At 38.7% G+C, this 12,535-nt stretch overlaps 1 protein-coding gene across 1 annotated transcript; it reads left to right on the top strand.

Moving 5' to 3' along the window:
• The first annotated feature begins 3,036 nt into the window (after positions 1-3,036).
• LOC110851772 (dedicator of cytokinesis protein 4) lies at positions 3,037-12,483 on the top strand. The gene is made up of 21 exons (XM_022099666.2): positions 3,037-3,781; positions 3,860-4,106; positions 4,175-4,562; positions 4,637-4,761; positions 4,829-5,039; positions 5,141-5,393; positions 5,489-5,776; positions 5,858-6,542; positions 6,620-6,778; positions 6,895-7,231; positions 7,327-7,996; positions 8,067-8,346; positions 8,410-8,467; positions 8,562-8,700; positions 8,759-9,031; positions 9,115-9,973; positions 10,053-10,188; positions 10,257-10,378; positions 10,470-10,849; positions 10,923-11,363; positions 11,440-12,483. The coding sequence occupies exons 3-21, from the start codon at positions 4,271-4,273 to the stop codon at positions 11,810-11,812; spliced, it is 6,081 nt and encodes a 2,026-aa protein (XP_021955358.1). The 5' UTR covers positions 3,037-3,781; positions 3,860-4,106; positions 4,175-4,270; the 3' UTR covers positions 11,813-12,483.
• Positions 12,484-12,535: the final 52 nt, after the last annotated feature.

Genomic DNA, 12,535 nt, shown 5'->3' with positions numbered 1-12,535 from the left:
ATAATCAGTGACCCAGCAGCTCTGGCTTTTTTAACTCTGAGGATGTTGGACTCGTCGCAGACTTGACAAGAAGATTCAATGAGCTACACTGGCCATTCAATTGCAAAATTGCTTAACTTATAAAAGTTGGCAGTATCTTAGTGTCAATATTGCTGCCTAACTACTGTGCTGGCTTGTGTTTTTAATAATCCTTTGCTAATTTATGAGACAAACTTTCAACCCGTAGCAGAGATTAGGGACTCGCATGATTTGGACTTGGCATGCAGCGTGATCATTAATAATAAAAAACGAGCTATCTATCTGTGTATGTATGTATCCTACTTGTTTCTACTCGTAGATGGTTATATTGCTTATTACTTACGACTCCTATTAGTCCACTCTGTGACTAAACGCCGAAGAAGAACTGACTGTGTCAAGACAAGAAGAATTTTGCAGTTACTGCTAAATATCTACACATATGATGGTGGCAAATAAGTAATGGGACATACGTACGTACATTGACCACAGCTCTTTTAGCTCGACCTCCAAAATGACGAGATATGGAGGAATGTTAAAAAACAGAAAACTTGAGTGGAGATTTTGCATGATTGCATCCAACTCTATCATGATAACTTCACAAACGTTCGTTGAGCGTATTCATCATCACGATAGAATTATGTTATCTTATGGTTAATTATTTATGGGTGACAAACGCTAGAATTCCAACTTTACATAGATGGATGGAGGATGAATGCGCGAGGATGATGACACTATCGATGATTATATAGCCTTCACCCTTTTCTGCTATTATGTGTATGCATGTGAGACGATCGAGAGTCTCGATTCGAGACTCTACCTGACTCGCCAAATTCATGGAATGTGCTAAATATGGTCTTTCTTGCTGAAATAATTTAAAAATCATAATAGTGCGTTTTACCCAAGAAGTCTCACAGGTAGTCAGTTCCTAGAAGAGAAGGATAGTGATTATCTAATCTCTCAGCAATTTAGGGCTACACAGGTACACACATGTGTATCATGTATCTCGAGTTTTGGCTTTAGATCAGCACTGCGGTAAATAAGGAACTGCGTATAATTAATTTATCAGCACCGTAATAAGTTACGTAATAACAGAATATTTTCAGGAGATTTGGAGTTGGAGACGTTAGAGTAACGAGGCCTGTTTTGACAAGCGATTTATTATCCAATCACTTTTGGTAACTTGTCAATCACTCATGCAACACGATAGATCAAATCCATTTCGCAAAATTGGAAAAGTTGGTGTTTTTTGGGTTGAATAGACTCGCATGAATACGGAATATAGATGCAGGAGGGTTGGGTTGAGAATTGCGAAAATGAGACTGACTGCATAAAAGAGTCAGGATTTGCAAAGTTACTCTCTGGTTGTTTGGAGTGCAAAAAGTCGTAAAACTTTACCCAATCCAGAAACAACACACATTATGTACTTAGTATACATTTGCGTCTGACAACGAGACAAAGGGTATAGAAAAATGTACCGTGAAACTGGAGAAGTGTGTTTACATATCCAATCCACAACCAACCAAGACAAAGGCAAACACAATAAAATCCTGCAAGTCGTGGACAAACATTATTGTGAACATGACATGACGTCAACCTTAATAAATGCTTAATGTACAAGTAGATGCCTTTAACAAATAGAAATTCAGTGAAATATACTATTCCAAAAGAAATATGCAATACTTTAAAAAAGTCCGACTTACAATGATTTGTCCAATATTAGGAGTATGCTAGTTGGCGAAATGTTTGCCATGCAATATTTCTTCACCCACCCATCGCTACCACGACCATGGACGAACTGACCTGATTTATGCAGGACCAAAATCTTATTATGACATGAATTGCTTTCACTTTTCTCCGTGCTTCCGCTACTACCTCCGGGAAGGAGTCTGTTTATTCATGTAATAGCATTTCGGCCCAAATTTTCCATCTCATCCGCCCTTTTTTGGCTCGACCTGAATATCTCCTTCTGCTGAGATTGAGATTAATGAAGAATGAACGCTATAATAATATATGTAACTCAGAGGTAGCGAGATGTGGTCACGGATATATTTACATATGTAAATGTACCAAAGTGAAATATGTTCATCACGTAGATCATCTTGTTTCACCTTATCTTCACATGGACCGAGGAGCAGCAGCTACTTATGCAACATTACTTTCGTCAAATCTCCAATTTCCAACAACTCATAGAAATAGCGATGCAAAGACGGAGTTCAGTTGATCGGAAGGACTGTGGGCCTGACCCAAGTCTATTTCTCCCTAGTACTACCCAGCACCACCGCCATAATTTATATAAGCATGGCCTAACCATGTTCATCGGAACTACCAAGAAAGCAACTAAAATTAAGTCATTTATTTTATTATTTGACGAATGCATAGATTCTTAGCCCGTAACATTTATTGTGAATGCGACACTAGTTTTCGGAATACATATTTATTCCTTCATCAGGTTTTTATTTTATTATTTTTGTTAGCGTAGTTGTTGTGACCAATGCATAAGAAATAAGTAGTCACATTTACATCAAACGAAAAATATTGTGATAAAAGATGGGCTAGTCACTGTTTAAATGTGGAAATTCACTCAAAAAGATTTGATATCCAAAAGGAGATGAATCTAGCAAATATAATTTTTATAAGTTTTCTATTGATATATATAGTATTACATATGCAAAGGCAACAATGAAATTGCTAAATAAGAAGCTCAAAATGTACATAGAGTCATCTTGATCAATTAAGCATTTCTCACCCCGTACGTACACATTGAGTGAACTGAGAATGTAGTCATTGAAAAGCTAATTATTGTTCGTTGCAATCATGTAATAAAATTTTATGAATGAGAATATAAATAAATAGTCGCCTTTCTAAACGAAACCGGAAACTCATGCACTTCTTCAGCATGTGGCGTCCTTTACATGACTGACTTGCTCATCCTACTAACACGGTAGCGTAAATAAGGCTGCTTTTTTTGAGTGAGATGAGAAGTGTTCGCACAGTTTCACTCGATGGTGGTGGTGGTTAGTTTGAGGATGATGCATCGGCCCCAGTACATATTTTATTTATAACACCACGCAATAAACAAACCCCTGCTGAGCTTCGTTTGCAGTGAGTTATCTGGTTCTAAATTCTTTTGTTTGAATTTCTAATTAGCCTTAACCTTTGACCTCAGATAAGAGCGGGGAGTTTGGTAAAGTTCCGTGTGTGGTCAGTGCATGTGTGTGACTCTGCTGCGCCAGTTTTTTCGAGGATGAGTCACACATAAAACAAACTGAAATATTTTATTCAAGCATTGTCTAAAGAAAAGAACATTTGTTTATTTACTGCCTTATTTGCATGTCAATCCCACACATTCGTCACGACGCAGCAGCAGCAGTAGGGAGTGACTAATAATAATGATAGTAATTCGCCAAATTAACATTCACACCAAGCAATAGAGACAACTAGGAGGCTGGAGTTCTGTAATTGCTGCTGCTGTTGTTTCTGGATTCGTCATCATATCATCTCCAGAAATAAGAGAGAACAAATACAATGACGAGGAGAAGAACGGCCAGTTGTGTTGTAGGGTTTAATTATGGTGAAGCATTTGGCGGAACTGTTGTTATATACGTCAAGTGCCAATTAAAATTGACCTGAAACAACTGGCGAGCGGACAAGTGACAAGGGAGGCGGATTTAGTTGGAGAATTAGTTACAAAATTTATTTTGTATTGGATGCTACTACTTGCTTTTGACTGGGTGAACAGTCTTTTCTTAAATTGGTTTCAAATGTAAGCTAAACTTATTGAAGTACAATTAAAATACAAAAAATAAGATAATTAAGTATTTTGTAATTTTTATACACACAGATAACCAATCAATGAGGCCTAGTTTGAACTTGCAGTTTAATTCACATTTTGCAATTGTGGTGGACAATATTCTAGTAGAGTATTCTTTCAGAAATTTCTGAATACACAATTCATTCAATACAAAAGGCTGAGCACGTGCCTACAATTAAAAAAATCGTCCTCTTGTACTTCAACAAAATTATTGTACTTATCAAGACTGAAACCTGAAAAAAAAGAATCTCGTTTTGTAAAAACCTTAAATACTGAGGTAAATAAATTAATAAATATACTATGTAGTGCTGCATTTCAAATTTAACTGGTTCTTTATGTTTCCAGATTACAATTCTGCTCAATTGTCCTACAAATTACTACCACAGCTGTTTTCCGTAAAGTATAATAATCAAAAGTGTTCAAGCAAGTGCAATAGTATTCATGGTCATGCTATGCAAAACAAATAATTCTCAAGAAGGATCCAGGAAAATGGCATCAACAAATTTGTCTTTATTAAACGAAACTTCGTCCAATGGGGACTGTCATAAAAATGGACGACAAAGTGGTGTCGTTATCTTCCCATTTCAAAACTACAAGAACAACGATCCATATTTGGCTCATCATTTTCTCCAATTAGATTTGGGAGAGATTGTGGTCATCACGGGAGAACCATCACCTGGATGGTTTTTTGGATGGAGAAAGTTTTGTCCCGAGACGCGTGGACTCTTTCCTGGTTTGTCGCCAGTCGTCACGATGATCGATAAATTCGGGTTTTGATAATGTTTTTCTTTTGATTGCTCATATTAGGGTCACACATTGCTCAACCCAAGCGAGAGTTCACAGACCTGCTTGAGAAGATTGGGGAAGTTTGTCGTGAGTGGGGCGAGATTCGGAAAAAGCTCTTTGTCGATGTCCACCTCTACCAATTTGAGGTAATACTTACATTATAAATAAATGTAAATTTAAACGTAAAGATAAAACTCATTTTTTTACCAATAGCATATTGGTCGCGGAATTTTTGAACTAATTGATGGCAGAAGGACACTCCTCAACCAATCCTTGACACAGGATCAGTATCGTGAACTTACAAGAAAACTTTGCAGTCGGATTGATTGGGGAAACAGAAAATTAGGATTAGACCTCGTCCCCTGGAATTGGCTGTTAGACGATGGCGAAGAATCAAATAAAGTATTTTCCTACAGTTTGGATGGTAAGTTTGGATATCGGTTTATTGTATAACCTATTATTTCTAATTACTTTTTCATAGTTTATTAATTATGTTTTAAAATAACACGATTGATTTGGCCACAGGACAATCTAAGCCAATACAAAGTGAGAAAGAGAGCTCTCTACGAATCCTGCCAGAATGCAACAAGGATGCTGGGAAGCTGTTTAAACTGCATCAAAAATCTGTTGAATCTGCAGCAACTCGTGGTAGCTCGACCTTGAGTCGTCCTAAGAACAAAAAGGAACAAAAGAATGATTTGTACGTGTCCCTTCGAGATTTTTCATACACTTTTACAGATGACTGTGAAATTTCCTTTAGTCTTTTCGATGGAAAGAGGTGACAACTATTTACAAAGTTTTGCTCTATACTTTTGTATATAACCAAGTGAAACATGCAAATATTAATCTTGGTTTGCATTCCTATCTGTGCAGGTTCATCTCAGAACGACACATAGTTCACCAAAAACATACACAAGTTCCCCAATCCAATTTTCACATTGGGGATGATCGTCCGACCATCTTCAAAGAAGTCAACGTCTCAAATAAACGTGATCTCTATTTGGTCGTACAGATAGTTCGTATTGGGAGGATGTTTTATACGGAGAGTGCGGCCAAGAAATTGTCTTCTGCAAAACGGCGATTCCGTAGACCTTATGCCTGTGGAGTGTTAAGTCTGAATGATGTAGAGACTCAGAACGAAGACGAGTTGGAATTTACAACGTAGGTTTTTTTTATCTTACTATTAGTTTAGCTTAAAAAAAAAACGATATTTATGATGAACCATATTCATTGGTTTTTCAGGGGCTGTTGCGAGCAAGGAATCAAATTATACAATGCTGACGAAAAGGATTTTTGGCAAGTTCACGAGCTCATAGTGTCCCAAAACTATAGGAACATTGTGAGCAAAATCATACCAGTTTTGAACTCGTTCAGCGTCTCGATCTTCTGGTGTGGTACCAACGCCTTCAACACGGCGAGCAATAAGAACAGCAATATTACTAAAACCAAGTTGATTGGTTTCAACAACATAATTGCACCACCAGGAATAGTGAGAAATGATCTTTACTTGACCCTCTCCTCCGTAGAACTATTGGACAAGAAACAAAATAAGACGGGCGGAGCCAAGAGCTGTAATCTGGAAGTTGAGATCCAGGTGATTGATGACGATGACGATTTACTTTCTGTCGAAGGAAATTGTTGGAAGTCGCTGATTCTCCATCACGTCAACTCTCCTAAATTTAATGAAACGATCAAATTTTCAATTCCAATCGAGATATTTCCCAAAGCGAAAGTGCGTTGCATCTTTCGACATTGCTCTACCAAAGATAAAACAGACAAGAAAATGTTTGGGATCACATGGATGAGTCTGATGGACTTTTCGGGAACCACTGTGCGCGATGGTCAGCATCAGATTCAGCTGTATAAGTGGACTGATGAGCAGTCCCTGCCAGTTCAAACTTCTTCTCTAAATCTGTCAAAAGATTCGGTGAGTATAATGAAGAGATTGATGTTATTTCACCTTTATTTGCCAAACTTGCCCTACTTTTTTGATTGGTTCAACAGGCTAATCTTAACACGCTTATGGTGTCCACCAAATTTACTCAAAATATTGATTTGGTCAACCTACTCAAATGGAAGCAAACATCCAACTTGAAGCCTTCTCTTCAAAATCTCATACAAAGCCATGAAGCAACAGAGGAAATTGTTCGCAAGTTTCTACAGGTGACCTATAATGGACCATATTCATGCATAGTCGAAATCATCATCAAAATCAATGTCACATTGAATATCTGTAATATTGATTGTGCTAATGTAATTGGGTTGTTACATTGTTACAGGACGTGCTTGACGCCCTCTTCACAATATTTAGTGATGAAGATGGTAACAGCACAGAGTACTCTGGTGACGTATTTACCTTGTTGGTGAATATCTTTCAACTCCTCCGCAACTCAAATTATGCCGCATATAAAACTGTTCTGCATGCATATTGTGCTGAGCATTTTGCAGCGGCGTTAGTGTACAAAGGTCTCCTCCTCTCACTTCGACACTACACCACCGTTCTGCTCAACTCAGTCACAGAAGATATTACTCAACTCATTCAAAACTGCTACAACTCGTTGCAGTTTATTTTCAAGTTTGTGGTCCAGTCTCAAATTTTATTTGCAAAAGCCACAGGTTATTCATAACACTAGTTTATACTTATATGTAACAGTCCAACAGCTAACTAAATGGAAACTCTTATAATAACTAAATTTTGTTGTGAAATGCAGGCGGTCACCTAGAGGATAGTTTCAGACGTGATGTTCAAGCGCTAATTGACTCATTCTGTCACGTTTGCTCGAAAGGAAGTTCTGATTGTTCTCCAGTGTTTGTTGAAACGCAGTCAATCCTTCTCCACAATTTCCATTCAGTGTATGAAGAATTGTTGTTGGTGATGCCACTGATGGATGTATGTAAGCTGGTGTGCCAGATATTTAGCTCGATTCCAGTCAAAGAGACGGCAGCTCATCCACTTTCCCCGGCCAAACTGTCTGCAATACATCAAGTAATCAAGAGTCCTTTGTTTCGACACTCGTCCTGCCGTGCCCTACTACTCCCCGTGTTCTGCAAGCATATTCGACATCACCTCGCCCACAGGGAAGAACTCAAACTTTGTACCGACGTTCTTTCCGAAATCCTCATTTATTTACACGACATTCGTCACGTTAAAGAGGAAAAGGCTCACGCCGATATTGAAGTTGTTTGCACGACAACTCTTGAAATGCTAGTCCAGTCAGTTCTAGTTCTTGAGAGGACGAGCTCAATTGTAGGAAATCTAGTGACTTGCCTCATCTCACTTTTGGAGCAAATGGATCACTGTCACTACAACCGACTCTGGGACGAGTTTCATGAACGAAAACCCCTTAGAGACTTACTCCTCCGTGTGTTCCTTTTGTTTAGGTGCGGAGGTTCACTGTTTTTTGCGACAATTAGAACTATTGATAATTATTTAAATTATGTTTTTTTGCAGAGATCTAATCAAGCATGAAGTATTTCCTGCCGACTGGGCATTCATGAAGTTATTAACAAATCACGTTATGCTGGCTTCCCTTCAAGAGTTTTGTCAACCTTTAGTCACAGATTTCCTCAAATTCTTTGACGTGCAGTTATGGACGCAATATTTTACTCTTGCCGTCACTTTCATCTCACAACCAGGACTCCAGTTGGAGACGTTTAGAGAGTGGAAGAAGGAGTGGATTCTAGAAAAGTATGGAGATATGCGGCTCTCGATGGGTTATCAAATGTTACAAGTACGTGTTTGATGAACGCACATTACTTTTCATAAATTTTAAAGTATGATTATTTTTTTTTAGTTGTGGACGAATCATTTAGGAGATGTAGAGAAGCGACATTTTATTCCCTCAATGATAGGTACAATTTTACTCCTCACTACAATATTATATTACAATGTTACAATGTATTTGTCTAATCGCAATAACACTTGCACATGTTAATCCTTATGCAGGGCCATTTCTTGAAGTTACGATGATTCCTCAAGCCGAATTGAGACTAGTTACTCTTCAGACATTTTTCTATGACATGATGCAAACCGAATTTAGACTCAACGGGGACATCAAAGAGACAGAGTCGGAATTAATTGACAAGTAAATACTTTTGAATTTATAATTATTACAACAATGTTTAATTGAATGACTCTGTTAGGCTGGATTTGCTTGTAAACTCGGAACAAGAGCGACAGTACGGGGACGAAGAGTATCGGCTGAAATTCCATGAAATTCATATACAACGTCTGGATTCAGAGTCTAAATCTCAAAGAATGGGAAATACTTGGCCTACTATTTGCGCCTCATCGATTGACTCACTATCCAACTTGCAACAACTACTTCTCGACTACAGAGAAATTGCAAAAGATTCAATTGAAGAAAATCGGGACAAGCTCATGCAATGTACCGTCAACTTGCTCAATTTTTATAGGTAACAAATTGTTTCCCTACATGTTTAACGATTTCAGAGCTAAAAATATTAATTAATCATTGTTAATATTTTTCTACACACAGAGAAGAACAAAGATTGGAACAATACTTGCGGTACGTCTATAAACTCCACGATTTGCATCTGAGCGCCGAAAATTACACCGAAGCTGGATTCTCTCTGCTCCTCCATGGTCAACTTCTTCACTGGGATAGGGAAAAAATGCTTCCAGAAACCTGCGAGGCTGGTGGAATGCAATTCCCTCGACAGCGAGAAGCGGATAGGAAGGAGTTTATATATCAACGTGTTCTCAAATATTTTGATCAAGGAAAAGTCTGGGAGAAAGGCATCACGTTGTGCAAAGAGTTGGCGGATCAGTACGAAAAGCGATACGAATATACAAGTCTGAGCAGAATTCTTCAAATGCAAGCCACATTTTATGAAAACATTCTCAATCAACACCGACCTGAACCAGAATACTTTCGAGTTGCCTTCCTCGGCCAAAGCTTCCCCCTCTTTGTTCGAAACAAGGAATTCATTTACAGGGGTCACGAGTATGAGCGACTCGCTGCTTTCATTCAAAGGATTGCAGAGGAATGGCCGAATGCTCAACTTATGCAAAAGAACGCTCCACCAGATCAAAAAATTGTCGATGGAACAGCACAATACTTACAAATATGTAACGTAAAACCTCGATCGGGTGGTGTTCTTGGTAAAACTGAGGGTCATAAAATTCCAGAAAAAATCAGAGCGTTCTACTTGGTAAATGATGTGAGTGGGTTCCAGTATGATCGGAGAATTGAGAAGGAAGGAGCAGGAGTTGTGGACGACAATGAATTCAAATCCATGTGGATTGAGAGAACCACGCTCAGAACAGCGGTACAATTTCCTGCCACATTGAAATGGGCTGAAATTGTGGATAAAACGACTGTTGAGTTGAGCCCGGTAACTAACTTATTTATTTTAAATGAATTTTGTTTTGATTATCTGTATCAAAATTTAAATTTCATGGATTTTTGTTTAGGTGGAGTTTGCTGGAGAGAAGATGGAGGAAGCAAATGTACAATTGCAAACACTAATTAGTCAATACTCTTTGGACGAGGGGAGTGAATTCAAAAACGTGAACCCACTGAGCATGAGGTTACAAGGAATGCTAGATGGTAAGAATGCCACTTTAATTGTAACTAACTTAATATAATAACCTTTTGTACATAATTGCTTTATATAGCCGCAGTAATGGGTGGCATTCCTAAGTATACGGAGGCCTTTTTCAATGAAGACTTTCTCAAAAATGAGGACGACTCTGCTTCCCACTATGTTCTCAAACTTGTCAGTCTTCTGCAAGATCAGGTAAATTGTTGAGATTATATTATTTTGTAGGAAATTCGGACATAGCGTTCTAATTACAAATAAAATGTGTTCTGTTCCCGTAATAATATAGGTCAAATTGCTGGAAGAGGGACTAGAAATTCATGGGCGCCTCGTCCCTCCTGGAGTTCAACCTCTGCACAAGCGACTATTGGAATGCCACGGTCAGATGAAAACTAGTGTAACAGACACTGAACTTATGGTCCATTCCACTCTCGCGTCTCTCAATAATGCCACCCTGAGAAGATCCGATAGTGGAGTTAATATTGTTCGAGAGTCATTTCGTAAGCTGGGAGGAGGCAAAAGTATTATCAATAGCCCACTTCCACCAGTTCCAAAATATTGTCCCAACGCTAAACTGGAGAAAACGTCCATGATGTTGGGCGGCAGTGCGTCTAACTCGAACAGGTCTTCAATCTCCTCTTCGGGTGGATATGGTCAAATCATTTTACGGTAAATTTAATCTTCTAATTAAAACTATGTGATTCAAATGTTGTTGCTAATAATTTTCTAATTCAATGAGTAGGATGGGATCATCCGCTCGTGACCACTTTGATGATGATGATGATGATGATGTGTATAGTCAACCTGCGGAGGCTGGCGGTGTTGGTAGTAGTGATCAAAACGGAGCATTCGCCACCAATGGGCGACCTACAACAACGCCAAACTCAACTGGGTACTCAAAACCGCCGCTAATACCTACTCGTCTCAAGAAGGGGATGAGCCTCGGATCATCGCCAGGAACTGGTGCCAGTGGCAATGTCATTGTGGACACTGAGTACATTGTGATGCCACCTTCTCGTCTCAGGGAAATGGTGGATACTCAGAACAATCATGTAATGCTAACCACTTCGGTCACATCACCGCCCACAATCCCTCCAAAACCATCGTCTGGAGTCAATGGCGCTCGATTGAGCAACGGAGAAAGCACCACCAGCTCCTCACCACCGCCACCCCTCCTGCCCAGGTGAGCTTAGATAATTTAAGTGTGATCTGATTGCTGTTTCAATTCATTACTATGTATAATTTCTAATTATTTGTAGAAAACCTGCCACCGCGACAGTGGCTTCATCACATGCTCCAGTATCCAAAACTTCTTCGACTACCTCAATCAATTCTGGATCTGCCGAGTTCCTGCCCAATAGTAAGCCCGGCTCACCCCCACCACCACCCGTGCCACCCAAACCAAAGTCAAACGCAAATGAAGATAATATGGCCGGGGATGGAACGTACATGAACAAAGATGAGCTGAAGGTGGAGATGGATTTACTCAATCGAAACAAATCTCCTACCCACGCCACCATAGAAAATAATACTCTGAGCAGAAAATCTGGACACAAAGAATACTTTGTCCCACCAGGGGCCAAAGACATTCCGACTACTCCAAATCCTAGAGATAGTTCCGCTTCAAATTAGTCAACTCATAGTTCCAATAGTAAATCTGCTTACATACATGTGAACCTTCTCATACTTACTGTACTAATTTATTACATAGCCGTTAATTATTTAGCCGTCTGGAAAATGCTCACATATGAACCAAAGCAACTTTTTAAGGTCTTACTGTTGGCTCATTTCTGAAACAAGTTCGTCCTTCTCATTATGCACAATAATGAAAGCAAGAATTTTTTACTCCATGTGCATATGTACGTTCTTATCGATAGTCGTAGTGTCTTTAGTTACAGTTTAGTTTATATTTTGTAAAGGAAAAGTTATTCAAAATCGTCATGGCCAAAACTCAGCCTACTTACATCTACTTTTCTCATGCCAATATCTACCTTAGTAATTGTACGTAAGAAGTGAGTGACTTATGCTGGTATCGACTGCATAATGTAATTATGACTGTGTGTGCATTGCCATTTCTAATTTAATGTACAAATGTTGGATCTGTGGTAATTTTTTACTTGGCGTTTGGACTTGTAGTTTGGAAACACAAACTATGCGTAAAAACATTTATTAAGAAGAAGGTTCAATCGTTCAGCATGACGATGTTTTTTCTAGTCTCATCGGAACAATATTTGTAATCGTGTCTGTTATTTGTTTGTGGACTTCTCTACTTGAATAATAAAATAAACCAAAGATGTTTATTATCCGCTGTTTGTCTGCTTATCTTTTTTTGTTAGTTGCATGCAGACGTGGTCA

This window comes from Folsomia candida, unplaced genomic scaffold (assembly GCF_002217175.1).
Source record: "Folsomia candida strain VU population unplaced genomic scaffold, ASM221717v1 Fcan01_Sc007, whole genome shotgun sequence".
NCBI lineage: Eukaryota > Metazoa > Arthropoda > Collembola > Entomobryomorpha > Isotomidae > Folsomia > Folsomia candida.
Note: the sequence above shows the minus strand (reverse complement) of the source record. Positions and strands in the feature narration are given on the sequence as shown.